This window comes from Dunckerocampus dactyliophorus, chromosome 1 (assembly GCF_027744805.1).
Source record: "Dunckerocampus dactyliophorus isolate RoL2022-P2 chromosome 1, RoL_Ddac_1.1, whole genome shotgun sequence".
NCBI lineage: Eukaryota > Metazoa > Chordata > Actinopteri > Syngnathiformes > Syngnathidae > Dunckerocampus > Dunckerocampus dactyliophorus.
Genome location: NC_072819.1, coordinates 32,489,788 through 32,510,725, shown reverse-complemented (window position 1 = coordinate 32,510,725; position 20,938 = coordinate 32,489,788). Strand labels below are relative to the sequence as shown.

General features: G+C 44.5%; 1 protein-coding gene across 3 annotated transcripts in view; it reads right to left on the bottom strand.

Annotated features, from left to right (window-relative positions):
• Positions 1 to 20,938, bottom strand: part of rarga (retinoic acid receptor gamma a) — a 53,126-nt gene that overhangs the window by 9,922 nt on the left and 22,266 nt on the right. Inside the window, exon 1 of one of the 3 annotated variants that reach the window (XM_054776206.1) lies at positions 9,695 to 10,431. The exons of the other annotated variants lie outside the window; for them this stretch is intronic. Coding sequence (XP_054632181.1) covers positions 9,695 to 9,839 — 145 coding nt within the window. The 5' untranslated portion in view covers positions 9,840 to 10,431. Of the gene's footprint in view, positions 1 to 9,694; positions 10,432 to 20,938 lie in introns of those variants that run through there. 3 annotated transcript variants of the gene reach the window in all.

Sequence of the window (20,938 nt, the reverse complement as noted above, 5' to 3'; positions counted from 1 at the left end):
CACAAACAAGCTACATTGCACTTCAGTGCTTGAGAGTGGGTGGAAATGAGTAGAATCATTAGCCTCATTAGGAGGGAATATTAACTGCACATGACAGGAATAGCAGTCAAGCTGAAGGTGACCTCACAAAGGTCAATTATTTTAAATTCTGGGTCATGTCAGCTGGGCCACTTTAGCTTCAACAGATATATCAGCAGTGGGCAGGAAGAGGAGCGTGTGGAGTTTCTGGTAACACTGAAGGCGCCTGTTGTTCACTCGACTGGAAATGGGAGTGTGCTCATGTATGTGCGCAAAGGCGTGACTATGCGGCTCGTGCTCGGTGTTGCAACAGCCTGCTTTTAACTGAGCAGCATATGACAGTCTGGCAGCATAACAAGTATTCTTTCGCAATAGAACTGTAGATTTTGTCTACGTGACTTGACTTGTGGGATTTAATCTTTGATGCGATGCTGCTCCCCAAGTGCAGACTTGGCACGCGGGAGCGGATGTACAGCGTGAGAACCTTGTCACATATAGTGTGCGAGTGGTTGGCACGGTCCTATTCCAAGGTGTTCCTCTCTGTAGTTAACGCGAGCACACGGCACGCTCACAGCAGCCTCCTATTTGATTTGTAAAGGGCGGCCTGTTCCTTACAGTCCACTGTTCCCCATTAAAATACCCTGTGTGTGAGGGGCTCATTATGTTTGTGTTTTTGCAGTCCATGTGACTGCGAGCGTGGGCATGCAGGTTCTTTGTCTCCATCTTTACCTTCATTAAACAGCCTGCAAAGCTTGCGTGTTCCTGACGCAATCAGAGTCCGCAATAAAAGTTTGTGCGAGACTCGTACGTAGGCGGTGCAGGAGAGAGGGGCACACAGTAGGCCTCTCTGTGCAATGAGGGGTGTGTTACTAGTCAGATAGAAGTGGCAGAAGGGGAGCAGATTGAGGAGAAGGAGGATGAACAGTTGGAGGACTTGCTGGCACCTTGGTGTGCGCCCTTGGCTCTCTACCTCAATGCACACATGTCGAGTGGAGCAGCAGAGCTCCACCAAGATTTGGGGCTTTTAAAAAAAAGAGGAAAAGAAAGTACCACACCCTTCTCACAGTGCCACTTTCCTCTTTGTCTCTCAACCCACGTCTTCCTGCTATCCCTCTGAGGCCTCTGCTGCAAGGTCTCTTACACACACACACACACACAACACACTCATTTCCTTCCCCTTTTTCGGTACCAGTTTTTCCTGAGGATCTCCGTCACCGCTTTTGTAGCCACTTCTGCTACACCCTTTTACTTTTCCCACAGCTCAAATGATTCCTCCGCTCTGCTCGAGCTCTGCCGCACACAGTTGAGTCACCTGCAAGCTTTCATGTGAGAAGCCTATCAAGAGTGCATTGTATGAGTTACACAAGGCCCGGGCCCCACACAAAAGCACACACAATGTAACCTGGCCACAATTGAGAAAGAAATGGTTTATACTGTGCTGGAGTCAAAAGCCAGGGGGGAGGAATGTGTGTGTTGACACTTTCATTAAAGGTGCTGAGCCGTAGACAAGGTTTTCAACAGCTGTCAGAAACATCATTATCTGGGACACAGTAAATGTCTTTGTTGTTGTTTTTTTTTAATATGGTGTACGACAGTAAAATGTTGTCTCCCAGTGTGTGGTTAGTGGGCGCCCTCCTGACCAGGGGGTGGCTGAGCGATAAAAACACACTCCGAGTAGTTGTAGGAACCCACGCACATACACACACACACACACGCACACATATATATGAACATGCACATGCACACACTCATTCAGGAATTTACACCAATCTGTCAGAATCAGCAGAAAGTCATGAAACAGAGCGAGACTGGCATGTGGCCGCATAATGCAGACATATAATCTGAGAACAGATAGTAGAACATTTTAGTGTTTGCTCACAGGTGCCACTGTGGCTGCAGAGGAAATCTTGGGACTTTTGAGTTCGACACGGCATACAAATACGCACCCCCCCTTAAAGGTGCAGAGCAGAGCAGCAAAGGCAGCAGGTGGGATAAGCCTGTATCCTCGGGGCACATTTTAAAAACTGGAATTACCCTTGCAGTCTGCTAGTGCTCTCAAAACACCCTTTCTTCTTTACAGCACCTCATAAAGAGCCTTTTGATATTTTCTTGATGGACTCAGCCAAGCCGACATTTGGCAACAAGCATCCCCTTTTCCTGCTACACACAGCCCTGTCAAAAACACACACAAGTTGGCTTCAAACACCAAACTGCCTGTCCCCAATGAACTCAATAAAAAGGTTTCCTTCAAATGTCCTTGTATAGAACCTGAGGAAGAGATCTAAAAAAAAGGAAGTGGGAAGAGAGAATTTAAAGGAAATGTAAGTGAAATCAAAGGATTTTTGATGCCGGACTTTCACGGCAAATGCAGGAAAAAGAAAACAGTCAAGTGCAGTTCTGTGGAAAATATGTGGCCCCTCATCCCTGTGGTGAGCTCCAGCTGACTGTTCATCTGCCCACCAGAAGAAAGCAAAGCACAGCTCTCTTTCTGTGACTGCAGAGTGAATCCAAACCTGGCAATGTGGCTCAGCCTTGGGCCATTGATCATGTCAAGAACACAGGAACAAGTGATGGGCAGGCAAGGAAGCAGACTGAGGGCAAAGGAAGCAGACGAGCTAGACAAGGAGAGAAGACAGTCATCGAGGGAAGCCCACAGCCTTTGATCCTCGGGTTGTTTCTTGTCCTCCCAGACTTCCTCTCACCATCTGTAGCCCTGGCTCTCACCTGTCTGTCTCTGCCAAGGTCTGCAGCACTTATTCAATTGCTATTGCTTCCTCTCCACAACAATAGAAACCTACAAAAGTAGAAGTAGCCCGGCTGTGGCTGCAGCCTCGCTCTGCCAGAGGAAGTGAAGGGATAGGAGGTTAATGTAAACAACAACAGTAGTACTCCACTCCCACCCATTAGGGAAGCACTGCACACCAAAATGTGACAGGACAAGCTCGCCCGTGAGAAGTCGAACAGGTCATTTCCATTGCAGAGACTAGGAAGACCCCTTGCTTTTGTCCATAAATCTTTTTAAAAGCATACACTTACTGGACAAGAGCAGAGAGCAGAGAGACATATTCTTAATCAATGAATGAAGTCGGCTAGAACAGTTCCCTCGTCTTAATCTTACCAAGACACTGCAGACAAATTCATGCTTTTGTGGTTTGGGGAAGTCCTTTTTCTGTTCCAGCAAGGTCCATGCTTGGATATACTTGGTGTGGAAAGACTTGAGAATCCAGATCTCAGCCTTAGCAGACACCTTTGGAATGAACTAGAACAGCCATTGTGATCTTCTTGTCTCGCAAAATGATTTCCACAGACAAATTTAATTCCCACAGATAAACACCCAGAAAGTAGGTGTTACCCTGCAAAACTGCTTATTTTCTTCCACCGGGCCAAATGTCCCAATACTTGTGCAGCTATTTATCTGTCTACTTCATTCTACTTTGAACAAAAGACATTAAAGGCAACATTTTCCGTCAAACCAACCTCAAGAGAAAGAATGACGATCAGGAAACGATTGCGGCTTTCCAGCATCTCAATGATTTGCCTTCCGTGTCACTGTGGTGACTTCTGAAACTAAAACTGCAAAAAAACGGGCACAAGCCCACCTCACACGTGCCCATACACATATCACCGACTCATTCGTGAGTTCATCTGAAACACTGCTACTATTTCCGTTTTTCACTTTTGCCTGGTAGCAAATTGATTCCCCTACTCTGGGTCAGAAATGACTGGCGCAATGTCCTTTTTTCCTATTCTGTTGCAAGTGAACAATGTCCCATTTTTCCATGTGTAGAATAAGTCACAGAAAAACAATAATTTTGTGTCTCCAAAAATGAATAGGCAATCGCATGCAATCAAAGGTGCAAATATCTAGAAAGGTACTACACACTCAGGGTAGCCTGTCCATAAGAGTGTATCTTGCAGTCAGCCGCATTCTTGAAGTAAGCATAAATCATCCCCAGCAGCGCCTCACTGCTTTGCTGGATGGCTTCCTGTCTGTCAGTATAGCTGGCTGCTTCTCTCAGGGTTTTTTGGCAAACATGCTCAAACTTTGGAGCAAGAGTTGACACATCCTGTCCTACAGACAGCGCGACTACAGTAAAGATATGGTGTCAGTTGCCAGAGAGGCGCGCCTACCTGATCGTGAATATGTCAAATGTGTAGAGTGAGAATGCATGTCTTGTGTTAGACATGTATTCTTGGGCTCCACTCAATAGTGTGTGTTTAAAAGGAGTCAGGAACCTGGTTAATGTCAGGTTCTGCTGAGAGATTAAGAAAGATGTTGGGCAGCCACAGTGGCTGCAGGGGAAACCTGATTAAGTGAGCTTACACATGCACATGTGCAAAAAGAAAGCGGCACTGGCAAAGTAAGCGGTGGAACGAAAGGAAATATAATCACTGTGGCAGGGAAAACCTTGTTTCCAAAATAAATAAATAAAAATCTGACTATAACAGAACCAGAGACTAAAATAAACAAGGTCGTTTCCACATCTGTGCATGAGGCTATTTGCAGAGTTCACAGTGAGGCAAAAAATGTGTGGTCCTGGTTCAAAGACATGACAGTAGGTTGGACAGAAATCTGATGACTGAGCAGCTGTACTTAGTTTCCAAGGTGTGAACATGTTCCCTTGTTTCCCGCTTTGACCAGAAACTACACAAAAAGGGGCCTCCAAGAGCATGGATGTCCAAAACCCGGACTTGGGGCCATTTGTCGGCTTCAGCTGTTTTTTGTTATTTGCATGGGGCAGACTCGGATACTAATAAAATTACAAAAAAAAAAGACAAACGGGGCCAGACTAAAATGAAAACATAAATGTTGAACAACAACTAATACTATTTAGCCAAAAATATTTGCTTCCAAGCTAAGATGTATTAGATGTTTTTTCTTTAAACTTAACTGCTTCGCATATGTTGGCCGACAACGGGTTGATTTTAGTGTGTTTAATAAACAAAACGTGAGGAATATCACATTTTATATATCACATGTGGACCTCTGTAAAAAAAAAAAAATCCCTGCCTTAGAGTGTTTGTTGTGTCTGTGCCCTATAAAAGGCCACCTCAGAGCACAATAATAGCTTGCACACACCTGTGATTGTATGCATACAAAGGTGTACATGTAAACAAATGAACCAATGCAAAGGTACTTGTGGCAGTTGCACATGGGCAGAATTTGACCGAATCCTTCCACCAAATCCTCCACCACCCTCCATCCTTGAACCTGGACAATAGTTATACAACTTCAGCCGCCCACCACTGCCTGCCAGAAAACTGCTGCACGAACACAGGCCATTCGCACAGGGAGAACGGTTAGGCTTGTCTGGCTTTGGAGGCCCGTGTTAGCCTCGTCTTCTCATAACAGTCAGCCCCTAGCAACGCTGGAGCCAAGCTGTCAGTCAATAACACGGTGATAACAGTTCTGCTCTCTTTACACATGGCTCCGAGGTGACACGCGCATGCTCCTATATACACTGTACACACATCTACCTCGCTAAGTTGAGGGCTCGCCGTTAGCGATAAACACACAAATGCAGGCAGACACTCACACACACACACACACACACACACACACACACACAAAGGCTGCCAATTGCCCACGCCTATGAGCGAGGGATTCAGTTCTCAGTAAACAGCAACAATAGCAGCAGCCAGATACGAAGTGTGCAAACTATGACGAAAAGTCCACATTTTACACTCTGCTGATATGCAGCCTGTTGGAGCCGTTGACTTACAATTTGTCAGCTTCTGCTTAGATTTCAGCTTAACTAGATTCCGCCTAGTTCAAATCTACGTTGGGCATCTCTGTGTGGAGTTTGCATGTTCTCCCCATGAGTTCGTGGGTTTTCTCTGGGTACTCTGGTTTCCTCCCACATTCCAAAAACATGCATATTAGGTTAGGAGACTCTAAATTGTCCATAGGTATGAATGTGAGTGTGAATGGTGCCCTTCGACTGACTGGCAACCAGTCCAGGGTGTACCCCGCCTCTCGCCCGAAGTCAGCTGGGATAAGATTCAGCAAACCCCTGTGACCCTAATGAGGATAAGCTGCATAGAAAATGGATGGATGGATGGATGGATGGATGTATTCCGCCTAATGTATGGATGTAAGCAAACACTATGTGTGAAATGCTTCTAAAAGATTTTAATAAGATGGACATCAACGAAAGACGTGACATATTCAACCTCCAGCCCGGGCTGATGAGTTTTATTTACAGCCGTGTGACTGACTCTGCTGAGGGGGCTATAAACTGCCATTAGGGCCACGCCGGATTCCAACACGGGCCTGTGGAATCCAGCCTGGCACACTGACTGTCTCTGGATTAGACACAGCAGTTTGGGTGCCCAAACACCAGCCCAAACAGGCACATAAACACTGCGTTCGTTGACATATAGAAAACTGCATATAGAATCCACACACGCAAGCACGCAAACACCGCCTGTCATTTGTCCATAAACAGAGGCGCACATGAAAAGGGGGGCTTGAGGAGGAAGCTGCAAGCAACTGGAAAGATTGAATCTGTTTATTTATAGGCAGTGTTGTTTATTAATGGTCTGTTGGTGGGATGCCGCAACACAAGCATCATAAACTCGAAAGCAAATAAGCACTTACTGGCCACATTAGGTTCCCTCATTTAGGTACATGAGTACACACCAGTATGGTGCAGTGTTTAATACAATTGATACAAAAATGTTTATATACTGTAGCTCTTATTAGATATGCAGCAGTACCTAATGAAGTGGCCAGTGCCATATATTAATGTTAATCTACTGTAATATGACATGTTTGCTAAGAAATACTGTAGTTATTTTTCATACAAGGCATTCTGAAATGAGCTCCTCTGGCTTGGTGTGCTTTGCCGAGTGTCAAATTACACAATCATTACGGATAAGGGGTTTGGAACATGTCAAAGTAAACGATACTGAAATTGTGGGAATGTGCTTTGTTGTGGCATAATTGTTTACAGAGACAAGTCAGGGTTACTTTCTAATATCCATTGCAAACCAGTGACCTTGCACCAGCTGACTACTTAACCCTTTTAACTTTAGCACATTCATTTGACATTATCTTGAAAGGATCAACAGGCTTTATGTACATAGCAGCACAGCCATGTCCTCATTAGAACTGCAAGCTTTGTAGCACAAGTCTCCTCCATTCTCTCTACACACCCACTCAGCAACAGCGCCACAAGAAAGATAGCACTATCTATCCTGCGTCCTGGGCCCCCTCGGGCATTCTAATCTTTTAATTGAATCTTTTGTAATTAGAATGAAACAACTACGGACTTCCATCAGGGGGAACATGATCGGGGCCAGAATGTGCCAGCGGTCAGAGGAAGCTCCTCCATTCCCATTTTAACAGCACGTGAAGGGAGAAACAAAGAGGTATGTGTTTGTGTGATGGCACACATGTTGATGGATGCGTTATCTTCTCGCTCGCCTGCGAGCATCGTGGTCTAGACCCAAATAAATGTTGCAGAAAATTGGAGCTATAGGAGTGCGTTTTGGTGTGAGAGAAACACACTTCCCCTTCTTGTGACCCTGGAGAACTGCTAAGCGTAATTGCCTCATTCTTCTAAGTAAATGAACATTGACAGAGAGGGGATTGGTCTGCTCGGGCTGCCTCAAATGGCTTCCTTGGCAGTTGACTAATTCAGTTCTCATTGACGTATGACTAAATCAGTGTCCATTATCTTTATATGTAAGGCAGCTCAGATGTAGTAGCAGCCCCGTGGCATAAGGCACTTAAGGGCATTACACCATCCAAGCCGTTTGAAAGGGTCCCATTTGCAGCCGGCTGACAAGGCTGCCACACATGGAGCAAATCTGACATTGGTCAGGCTGTAGCCTCTGACTAACCTCTGACATTGAGGTTTCCCTCTGGCGAACAAAAAACAGGAAAACTGACCACAAACTTAAATTCTCCGATTGTTCCTGGACTGACAGCCAACAGTAGTGACACTTAGCACCGTGACAATGGACTCACTTTGGGGGAGATGTAGGGAGAATATATGTTTTTAAATAAAGGTCACATGTGCAAAGTGAGAAAACTAATGTTTGATGGCAGGTGAAGTGACAAACGATGTGGTTATTTTGGTGTGTGGTATCACAAGCCAGCCTGCAGCTGGACCGGCCTAATGAGAAATCAGCCTCAAACATCAATTCATCAGCTTCATTGATGAGGACAATGAGGGGCAACTGCTTGGGCAAAGAGAGGCATTAATGGCTCCTCATGTGAGGATAGGACGGCCTTGTTTACAAAGGTTATTGGGTTGAGAGCTTGAAACAGTACACCACAGCAGCCTCCACTACTCTCTGCTCTGTTCTGACTCCACTCCCTTACCCTCGGGGCAGCTTCTCAGGACTTTTTTTTTTAGCTCTTTGATTTTTCTGGAACAAAGAAGTAAAGAAAAATGTAGTTCTGGAATTCAGGGGTCTAATTTTTTAACAGTGACCATCTGTGCGAATCGGTTTAAAGACAGAGGGAGGAAGGGAGAGAGGGGCTAGGGTTATAGATGCCTGATTGATTAAATAAACAAATTTCATCTTGTTATCATCAGGACTCCCTTCACTAAGCAGAGCAGGCCTCGCTGGCTGGAGTCCCCCCTGGCCTCGGCCTCCACTGACAGGGCATCTGTCTTCATTAAAGCTGAGCCAGTGTGCATGACAGCCACTGAAACGCTGGTGTCTTCACGATTAATGAAGACAGATGACCCAATGCCCCCCGTCAAGCCAACAACCTCAGGCCGTGAAAAGGAACAAAAAGCAGGAGAATGGACAAACAGAAAAAATAGAAAAATGATCAGCGGCCAATTCTCTAGAAAAACGGGATCCGTGTTTACCCAACTGCCCTGTCTGCCAATGTTTGTTTCCACTGTCATATCTCTGTTCTCGCTTCCTTCACACTTCTTCCACCATATCATACACAAAGACACACACTCCTTTTCAAATCTTGCATGGTCTCTGACACAGCAAGAGTGGCCCCCTGGAAATACATAGAGGAGGGCCCCATTTTTTTCTGAGACGATGAGCGCGAGAGCGAGAGCGTAAAAAAATCTCACTGGTGTTTCTCACCGTGCGAACTCCGCATTTCTGATTTATTCATCCATTTGCCCATTAAATAATTCATCTGCTTATTAATTCATGGGTTCGTGTTGGGCTCGAGAAGAATATCATTATCCATCTAGTATCCAAAAACGTAAACAAACCTTCGACCTTTCAACGCCGCAGTGGGCTACGTTCAACTTTTATCATCTGTAATATTGAGCAGGCTCCATTTGTCATTAACATTTCATGAGAAGCACATCAGAAACCTTCTTTCTTGTGTCGAACCCACATTATGAACACACACACACGCACACACACACACACACAAACAGAGAGCATATCATATCATAGCAGAGAGTTTCTCTCAGATGGCTGAGCAGCTCAAAGCAGCTGTGGGCTGAGGGGTGTGGGAAGAGGAGGAGAGGAGACTGTCTGTCCCAGTCTCTTCCTGTGCTGCTCTGTAGCCCCTGACAGCAGCCCCTTGGCCGAGCCCTGAGGGGTAAACAAGCCAGCTATGAAAGAGAGCGAACTGGGGAGCAAGTGTGTGTGTGTGTGTGTGTGTGTGTTAGGCAGAGAGAGAAAGAGAGAGAGGGAGAAAAATGGTTGTGTCATGTGAGAAACCAGACAGGATGCCACTTACACTGAATGCTGGCAGTGCCCGTCCAAGCGAAGGGGTCCAGCCCTGCGAAGAAGGGGCTTGCCTTCCGCAGCATGCATGCACCACGGCTGGTGACATCATAGAGCTGACGGGGGCCCATTCCCAACGCCTCCATGCAGTCGAACATGGTACCCCCCCCCCACCCCTCTGGAAAAATCTTTGTACAAGCCCTCAGTCTTGGCTGCCCTGCTCTCCCCTGCTGCTCACGTCAGAGGCTGCAACAAACTGCAGCAACACCTCGCCGCCTGTAAATGCCGCCTTCCTTCTCCAAGCTTATCTCGGGCTGTCACTCTATTGCCCGAGTTTTACTCTTTCCCTCTCAGCAGGAATGCAGATCTGGTCCCTGCCTGCCTGAGTGGAGCTGGGCTGAGCTAAGCTGTGCTGACCGTGACTCTGTCGTCTCCCCCTGCCTTTGGGTGTGCTGCTCCCTGTCTGCTGTAACAGACCTAAATAACAACCTCTCACAGCTCTCCCTGAGACCCAGACACGGTGGAGTGAACCAACTGCTTCGGCATGACGCTCACAGAGGGGGGAGGAGAGAGCGCTAGAATGCCAGAGAGGGAGGGGATGAGAGGAGATGGGAGGGGAGGAGGATTGGGGGCCGGGCCAGCAGAGCTTGCACAGGAGAAGCGCTGATCTGGTTAGAGGACAAAACTTTATTCCCATTCTACTCCTGTCATTTTGTGCCAGCCTCTTTTGTCTTTCATATTGCAAGCCGCAAAATACAAACAAACAGATCTCACCCCTCTCTTCCCACTGTGGTCTACTCAGAACTGGTCCCTGTCCGTCTTTTCATCGCACCTCCCCCAGTTGCCCCTGCAGTAACTATGAGCCCCCTCTCCTCCCTCTTCTGAGCCCCCGTCTCTAATCATAACCATATTAAACTCCAGCCACTAGCACAGTGTGTACGTGAGTGTGTGAGAAAAAGAGAGACAGGGGGAGACGGAACATTGTGGTTGAACCCAGAAACCAGATGCCAGGGTAAATCCCTCCCTCCTTTCAGTTTGTCCAAGGGAACAGAGGATGGACAGCTCTTTCTCTCTGTCCCTCTGGAAGTGTTTTAACAGTGATGAATGAGTGTTGCCTTGCTCAATCCCTGCAGTGCATTTACACAGACAAATACCGCTGGTACACAAACACACCATGTGCTGGACACACTTCTCACAGGTTCACTTGACGTTGCTCCTAGACGCACATGTGATGGATTAATTAATGTGAACAACCCTTTTTGTTCAACACTTGAGGTTTGTAGCACAATATATTTCTTGCAATTTCAATCGCTTCATCAATTTAGCTAAAACAATTACACTTAAAGACAACACAGCCATGCCCTTGGTGGGATAATTCATCAAAAGCAAATCAATAGGCGGTCCGCTGACCATAAATAAGGCCCTTCCTAACTGTTGCTCATCAGACAGATAGACTCTGCCGGGGCTAAAGCAGACAGCCTTATTATACAATGGGAGATATATGATAATACAATGGATTCAGTTTGTGCTCCTCACATTCATCTCCCCCGTCAGATCGGTACAAGTGGTACAGCCCAGCAGGCAAAAAAGACACAATTTCCTGTCAATCTGTGCTGCTGGCTGAGGCTCTCCATAAACACAGAGTGCATTCTCTTCCACCCACCCTCTCCCTCCCTTTTCCTCCACCTCTGTCTCACACTTCGCTCTTTTTCCTGTCTCGTGAAAGAAACACACTTTAATATATTTATTCATTTCAATGAAACCGCTTATTGACTTTAAAATTTCCGTTTATATTGACAGTGCTAGTCCATTGCCACAAACTGACAGCATCAACGGGACTCACACATTTGCACACACACGCATGCACACATACACACACCGGGTCACATGTCTAACAAGCTTCTTTGTTGCAACAAACAGTAAACAACATCAGTAGTTTTTATATGGTTCCTCATACAACTGTCAGGTCATAAAAAGGAAGCTTTCCAACAGAAACAATAGGACACTGAGGCTAGAAGACAAACACTTATATGTTAAAGATAGCTCTGCAAGACAGTTTCTTGTATCAAAAAAATTATATATATATATATATATCTTCCTTTGTTTCTTTCTGCGCTTTCGCCGCCTCAACAACAGGTCCTGCATGTTCTGGATGAGTTTCAGATTAAATAATCACAACCACGAGTCACATTTTTATGATCCACATGCTCTGCTCTCACACTCATCTTTCATCCCCTTCCTGCCTTTTCTTTTTTTCTAGCAGCTCGTTTCACAGCATCCTGGAAAATGGGGCTAACTAATTCCCTGGTGCCCACGTGTTCAGTGTAATATCAGCATTTGTTTGCCGGGACTGCTTTTCAGACTGATGAGCTGCAATGCAACCGGTTTAAAATACAATCTGTGGGCCAAAGCTTGATAGTCTCGTTTTGGGAGATTAACGAGCCATAGTCTTCTCTTCTGGTTTAAACATTTGACTGTGTTTGAGAGCAGAATACAAACCCCTAAACTCAGGTTGTCCACTTATGGGCCCACAGCACGGAGAGTTGATAGTCTGCCAGCGTTTGAGGGGGTTTTGTGAAGTGAGTTTAGATCTAATTTACACATACTCACACATTCTGCTGCTGACCTAGGCCGGTCCCTGCCTCGCCTCCCTCCTCCCCTTCCTTCCCCGGCCAGAGAGAGTGAACTCAAGAAGAAACCCCCACTGGGCCACTAACTTTCCCCCCCAAAAAAACTTATCTTGCCCTGGTTCCTCACTTTCTGGTTCACAAGTCTCTCTATAGCTCTCTGTTGCCCCCCCAACCCGCGTGCGTGCATACCCCCGCCATTTCAACAAGTTCCCCATAGCCACTTTTTCCTGACTGCATGATTTGTTTTGGTTGACAAAGTTCTCCTCTTTTGTTTCTGGTTTGGAGACTGTTTCATTTTCAGGCCTGGCCGCCAACTCATTCTGTGTGACGTCGCTGTGCGCGCAGGGAAAATGCCAACTTTAGTTGACAGTGCCTTTTGTGATATGATTTCATAACAATCACGTGTCACCTCTTCTGCTATACAGCAAACACGGAATCCAGCCGGACCCAATGCCCTTATAGTATATACCTGTATTGGAGCCCAAGAAAATCAGGCTTTACTACTGTCTGGCGCTCTGATGCCGATTACAGATAAGACGTATACAACACATTGTTGCCACTTCCTCTGTATACAGTCATTGAGGTTCCAGCCAAGCAGTCAATAACACAGCGGTGTGTGAGGCCTTCAAAGATGGCTTCTTTTTACAGCACAGCACAGAACATTTGAAAGAGGAGGAATGCCCAGCTTTTCTACTACTGAAGTGAGCATGTGTGCAGTGTGTGGACATGCAGAAACAGATTGGCGGTGATGATAGAGACACTGAACACCAGTCCGCAGCAGCCAGATTCAAGTTACACACATAGATTCCAAACACATTCTACAGAAAGTAACTCTTCTTGCGCAATCCAAGCGTTCTTCCTTGTCACATCCATCAACGAGCAGCCGGTTTTACACATGTTCAGGTTTGACATGTCATTCTTTTGAGCCATTTACCTCTCTCACAATATATCTTGAGGAGATATCCGATGTGTCAGCAAACAGGGAAATGGGCACAAAGATGCAAGAGTTATGACGAAATATCAGCGGTTCACCTCTGTTCACAAGCTGCCCACAACCAAAAAAGACTTAACACAGAGCTACTTTTCACAACATTATCAGCGCTGGACATCTTTCAACATCTTTTTCTCTCCCTGTGGCTCCGCTGTCATGACATTTTGCTACTCGTGTTATGTGGTACGACCAAAAAAAGAAAAAACAACTACTTTCATAGCTTGGTCCAGAAAAAACACTCCTGTCTTTTTCACATAGGACCGACTTGCACCTCAGTGCCCGCCCACGCTTTCGGAGAACCCACCCCTCCCAGTTTAAATAGTAGCATCTCTATCTACGTAAGTCATCTTGTCAAGGCTGGAGCACAATTTGTAGCCTCTGCTTTAGCAGCAACCTTAGCCGACTTTCCTCTCTCCAAAGCAGGAATAAGCGCCCTAAAAGTTTCTGTAAGTTTCCAGAACTTAGGGCGATTGGCTCCAACTTGAAAAAAGGGATAACAAGAGGAAATCCAAGGGGAAGGCTATGGAGAGAGGGAGAGGAGAGTGAAGCGAGCAAGGGAACTTGAGAGTGCATAAGCCACCAGGGTTTAGGTGGATATCATTGGAGAAGCAGATCTAGCACGGACTATCCATTTCACAAAAACCTCCTGGGTGCTTAAATTGTCAGGAAAACAAAGAGGTTCTTTCTGTCCAATCCTGCTTTATTTGGTGAATCATGGGCAGCACTGGTTAAAACCAGAAAAGAGCAACGTGAGGGGAATTTCTTTCCAAATAGGAGCCTCAGTGAGCTGTCATCTTGCGACTGGTGGCGGCCTGGAGAGATGAAAGCTGGGATGTCAGACGATGCCGAATTGTTTATGAAAGGCGAGGAGGCGGCGGCGTCATTGATAGATCAAGGACGATCAGCGCTACAGAAGCTGTCACCAACACAAGAGCACACAAATGGACCAGGGCTAGCATGGCTAATTTGCTGTGTAGATCATGGCTGCCAAAGCAGCGATGATAGGAGGCAGATGGCTCTTTTATTTCTTATGAAGTTTTGGCCCTTGTAACTTTTAAATGGGGTTCAATTAGCAGAAAGTCGGCATCCAACATGACTTGCAGTGCTCAAGCAGCTGACAAGTGAAGGTTATATTTAGTTGAATATTTTTTCAGACATTTTTCATATATCTCCACTAAAAAAAACTCGTTTTTTGTTATTAATTCATTCCAAAAGGTTAGAAGAAAACTAGAACGTATGAGCAGTGGAAATGTTTCCCATAGGAACTAATGGAATCCATTCCTTATAACCCACAATATTACGAAAAAATACATGTTTTAGTTTACATGCATAAAACAATATGAAATAATTATGAATGACAGCTGGATGGAACTTATTGCTGATGCAGACTTCTCATATTGTACGTCCTGGCGAGATTGAATTCAATAGTGTTTCCCACCTTCTTTATCAAAGTGTTGGCACTCGCAAGCTTTCTTAGGCCCCCCGGCAGGTTATTTAGGGGCTATCCACACAGAAGCGTTTTGAGGTCAAAACGGCAAAGAATTTTTTCATTTCAGCCTCTCATCCACACGTAAACGGCATTCTGGGTGGGACAATCGGAAAACGGCGGCTTATCATTTTCATAAAGACAACCCAACCACTGTTTTTCAGAAACAATGACGTCACCAATCCGTCGCCACCCTGTCACGTGACCAGAAGTGAGCTTTGACAACAAGCCAACATAATATCTGAATATTCCGACGGACATGACTCACCGCAGTCGACATTCTCATGACATTTTGTTGTCTTGTTTTTCAAAATGATTTGTAAACGTAATTCCACTTTGTCGTAAATGAAAATGAACCTTGGAAACGGGAAGACGACGGACTTTCTTCTCTCTTCTTCGGCTGCCGATCCACTGTATTTTGAAGATCGGATAATATCTGCTTCCGCAGATTGGTCCAATCCGGTTGCCGTCTAACGTTTGTAACTCTGGGCCACACTTCAACACGGTAGGTGTGGTAATGCATCTCAAAGCTGGTTGCCACTCGACCCGCAAGAAGAAGACAACGCAACACCACCATGCAGACATGTCTGCGGTGTACCGTGGTGAAATTAGTTTCATGTTGGACGTTGGATTTTCGGCTCCGTAGCTACAGCGGTAGTTCCCCCTCACTGTGCCCGGACTGCTGTGTCATTGTGCAGGGAGCTCGCACAGCAAGTTCTGCTCTAACCGCTGGTTGTTTATACAATGGACCGTCAATAAATTACTATTGTGTTGAAGAGAGTTTTTTAAAAATATATATTCTAAATCACACCACAAATTGATCTATAACCATGTCAAATCATTAGTCCTGCCCTAGAAGTATTTTGCACGTAATTTTTTTCCAATTTTATCTTTTATTGGATGGATTTTTATTGGATGAGGGACCTGACTCACAGAGGTTTGTTACAAAAGCCAAACAATATTGTTGGTCATGCTGTGTAATAAAAAAGTAAATTCAGCAATACTTTGGTTGCATTATGTTTAATGCTTTGATGAGCTATTTTCATAACCATACTCAATTGCACAAATTCCTGTTTGTAACAAAAGCTTATTATTAAAAAAAAATTGGATCGGATCGGCAAATCTATAAAAAAAAAATCGGATCTGATCGGAAGCCAAAAAATGTGGATCGGGACATCCCTAGTTTGGTGTGTCACGTGGTTCCGTCTGTGTGTCTGTTTACAGCGCCACATGTAGGTGTACTTTGTGTATTACATCGTTTTCACCCAGTGGTCCGTTCCCGTCTGGATGCAACTATTTACTAATCCGGCAAATTGGATGCAAATTTTTTTCAGCCTGCCAAAAAAAAAAAATCCTAGGAACATTCCTGCGTGAACAGGGCCTTAGTTAGCAGTCGCAATCAATCAAGAAGTCACAGACAGTGAGTAATCAACGTGTAGGGTGTTTTTGTTTGTGCACTCAATTTCATGGAATGATACAGTACAGGATTAGGGATTAGGGTTGGAATTAAGGGGTTAGGGTTAGCAAAGTGCAATACTGTCAAAAACCCAGTGTACAAAAAACGAGGTGCGCTTTTGGTGAAAACGTTTGACAAAAAACTAATCTTGCAAAAACTAGAAAAAATATATATATACAAGAAGTAGGGCTGTCAAAGTTAACGCTTTAACGTTAATTTCCTTTAACGACGCGATGAACATGCGCACATCATGTTTGACCCTCGGCCCACACCGGTGTGGCAGTTGATGTGGAGCCACAAGCGGGAACAAATATTGGGCAGAAATGGAGACAGAAAAGAGAAAAAAAGGGTATTTCGAATGTTAAGTTTAGCTTCAAAGCTCTGGCAGATGGCTCTCTCCACAAGGCCAAAGTTATCTTTATCTACTGTAGCTGTGAGTTGAGTTGTCACGGACTACGTCAAGTCTCAAATGCCAGAGAGAAGGTACTGCATATTTTTTATTGTCATTTATACAGTGATACCTTGGTATACAAGTGTCCCTACTAACGAGTGTTTTTTAGATGCGAGTCGGCTGATTTTTTGTTTTGAACTGCGATTTGGGTTACGAGTTGCTAGGTACCATAGCCGAGGAAGGTGCAATGTAAGCGGACACGTGCTCTGAGCAGCCGCGAGGGGAGCTATGGATGTCAGGAGAACCAGTGTATAGAGCGGGGGGAGCCACCTGCCATAGCTGGGCGAGGTGCTTTGTTGGCGGACAGGTTTAAAATGAACGAAGCAAGTACACAAGTAAAAGGAGGGGAAAGGCATCAAAGTTGCCACAGAACACAGAAAGTCATGTCTTATTTACATATTGTATTCTAAACACTATTCCACCACAGCATTCAAAGCATTATATAAAACATACTTTCACAGCGATATGTTGCCAGTGGAGGACGGGGCGCGACAGCGACGCGCCCAACTACACAAGGCTCCAAAGACTCCTTTATGCTCATTAAGAAGCCAATTTAAAACAATAATTGAAATTGTCTTTTACACTTAACATTACGTGTTTGAAGCCGACCAATCTTCAGGTTTCAGCAATGGGCACATTTTCCATTTTGTCATGAAATAATAGTTTAAGAAGCAGACATGTAGACAACACTGATTTCTGTAGTGGAGTTCATGACACGAAGCAAAGTCATCAAACAAAACACTTTTTTTCTACATACAGTAATTAGCTGCACAAGTGCACTTACTTTACCAGCATAGAGTGTGTACTTTCATGACAGTAAATAAAATGTCTGTAAACTAAATGCAAAAATCCTTACATTTATTGATGCAAAACAACATTGGCCAATCTTGCCCAGTATTTCAGAAAAGGCTGTAGCTCGGCTAACTTTTGTAATGGGATGTCATCCTGTGCACATATTACTACAAACTCCTCAACAAACTGTAATAACCGTGTTTGTGGTTAAGTAAGACATAGTCACAAATGCAATTGCGTTATTAATGTAAGATATTTTTTTAGAACACTCTTATTTTGTTTACACAATTACACAGAATGTGGCGAAGAGCGCTCTTATTTTGAAGCCAGGAAGTTTGTCGTGTGTGTTGAGAATGTGATTCCGTAAGGCCCTACATATGTGCCGACCACTGTTGTAATAAACTGCATTATAATCCAGGAGATGGACAGAAATCTCAAATATTTTCCTGAAGTTGCTGTGGAATTTTTACAGATCATGCCTCAGGCTGAGGTCATTGTACTTGCCCTCCAATAAAGCTCATAAATCAATAAATGCCACTATGACAGACAGCAATAGTCTGGGATGGACTGATGTAAAATGATGTGTGTCCCGGAGCAGTGTACTCTGAAAAAGCGAAGTGACAACACAGTTTGTGGGAAGCTTGCAGGACAAGCACAGAGGAGCTATGGGTCATCCTGGCTTGTAAGCCGAGCTTACAAGATAGTGAGGGCTAGTGAAGTTGAGCTCATTGTCTTGTGGGTGCGCAGCTCAATGTCTGCTCCCAAATATACGTGCTCACATAAGCAAAAAATATGCACAAATCAAAACTCATGTTCTTGACAGCTACCTCAGGCAAGGCTGAAACACAGCACTTCAATCTTTATTCAAATAAATAAAGCACTACAATGTGCTGTTTGTGCTGTGCTGCCCCCCTACCCTATCTGAGAAGTCTTCGCTCTGATACTTGACGTCTTTTCCTGCTGTCCTTTGCCTTATATTTCAATATCCACTTTTACATTTGGTCTCAAACCACATTTCCCACAAAAATAGCGCCTTTAAATACCCGAGCGCTAAGAGCCAAGATCTCAGTATGTTTGTTTGAGAACGCGAGGAGTGTTTTTAATTATCAGTCAAATTTTTGTCCTTTTCACAGCCCTTGTGACTCAGAGATTGTGTAGGCGCAAATATGCATTCGTGCCTGAACGCGGATGTGTACATTCACGCCTGGCAGCAGTGTGTTCATGCCAATGCATCTGCGTGGGCGCGTGCTCCAAAAACCCATATGCAATATACAGTGGCGTGAAAGAGTGTTTGCTCCCTTCCTGATGTGCGGCATGGCTCAGGTGGTAGAGTGGTCGTCTCCCAACCTGAAGGTTGTGGGTTCCATCCTCTGTCCTCCCGTGATCATGTCCAAATACCATGGGCAAAATACTGAACCCCCAGTTGCTCCTGACGCTGTCATCAGTAGGTAAATCAGTATCAAAGTGCTTTGCGCTATACAAGTGATTTATGTTTTCAACTGAACACAAAAAGCAGTTTTTAAATTAAACATTTTATTATTAAGGGACAAAAAATTAAAACCTACAAGAACATCATACCAACAGTAAAATATAGTGGTGGTAGTGTGATGCTCTGGGGCTGTTTTGCTGCTTCAGGACTTGGAAGACTTGCTGTGATAAATGAAACCATTAATTCTTCTGCCTACCAAAAAATCCTGAAGGAGAATGTCCAGCCATCTGTTCGTGACCTCGGGCTAAAACCAACTCGGGTTCTGCAGCAGGACAGTAATCCAAAACACACCAGCAAGTCCACCTCTGAATGGCTGAAGAAAAACAAAATGAATACTTTGGAGTGGCCTAGTCAAAGTCCTGACCTGAATCCTATTGAGATGCTGTGGCATGACCTTAAAAGGGTGGTTCATGCTGGAAACCCTCCAATGTGGCTGAATTACAACAATTTTGCAAAGGTGAGTGGGCCACAATTCCTCCACAGCTGTAAGAGACTCATTAGAAGTTATCACAAATGCTTGATTGCAGTTGTTGCTGCTAAGGGTGGCCCAACCAGTTATTAGGTTTAGGGGGTAACCACTTTTTCACACAGGGCCATGTAGGTTTGGATTTGGTTTTTTTAATAGTAAAATGTTTAGTTAAAAAAAATGCATTTTGCGTTCAGTTGTATTGTCATTGACTAATATTTACATTTGTTTGTTGATCTGAAACAGTTCCTCCTGTCTCCACATGAGGCACAACTGAGCAGTTTCATGCATCTTTACTACAAGTTTCAACAAGCCATTCATTCCATTCTATTAATACAATGCTTTTCATTTCATCCCACTGTATTCTACTCCTCCCAGCACATTTTCAGGACACTGGACATAAAACCTGTTAATAGTGAATTGGAGACCTCAAAATTCAGTCTTGGCCATGTGGGCTGAAGGAAATGACCGAACAGCTATTCAAAACATCCCTGTGGCTGGCTCGTAGGCCAAGGCTCCGGCCCTGATAGGCGAAAGCTTAGAGAGGTGTTTCACTGGCTCAGTGGTGATGTTATCTCATAGTAAGTGGCCTTAATGGGCTTCCAACTGTTTGTTTGAAGGACTCCCATAACGACAGGGATGAACTGATACTGGCCTCCGCTGCAGCACACAAGGAAAAGACTCTCTCATGGATGAACAAACTCTTTTCCTGGCTATTAAGCACTTTTTGATGAATGAAGTCTGCCTTACTCCAGCTGCATTTAAACATGACACCAAGCTATCTGAGAAGTTGTTGCTTGTGTGGATCAATGGAAAACAGCTAGCAGGAGACACTGTTTCAGAGGCGAGGCATCAAAGAAAACACCTGCAAGGAGTGAGTCTGTTGATGAATTTAAGGCAAGCAGATGCTGGTTTGAAAATTTAACAGAACAGGCATACACAGCGTCGTTAGGCATGGCGAGGCTGCATGTGCGGACCAACATGCCTCCAAACTCCTCCATCCCTCCTCTTTCTGGTTTTTGTTTGGCAAGGGTGTCCACTACAGGTAAAATGATGTTAAACGTTACTTTCTCCATTTCATATGTCATGTTTGTGGAACTGTTTTTTAATGTAAAACTGTGCATGTTAGAAAGTCATTAACAGAGCTCTCATTAACAGATTTTTGTACAACATGAGTGCAGTAACAGTTAAAAAAAAGGGATTGCCCTCCAAGCAAAAGCTCCTCCCCTTCTCTTTCTGCAAAACGCCACTCCAAGCCTCTTCTCTCTGGTTATTGTTTGCAAAACGAGATAAATAAATGTAAAGGTGATGTTGAATTTTCAGTTGTCCATTTGTTTGAAATTATTTTTGCATAATTTTATGCATGTAAAACTAGAATTATTGTCTATAAATTGTGTTTTGTGTTTAAAGTTTTGTGTGCCTGGAACGGATTAATTGGATTTACATTATTTTCTATGGGAAAACTTGCATTGGATAGAGTCCGTTTTGGTCTGAGA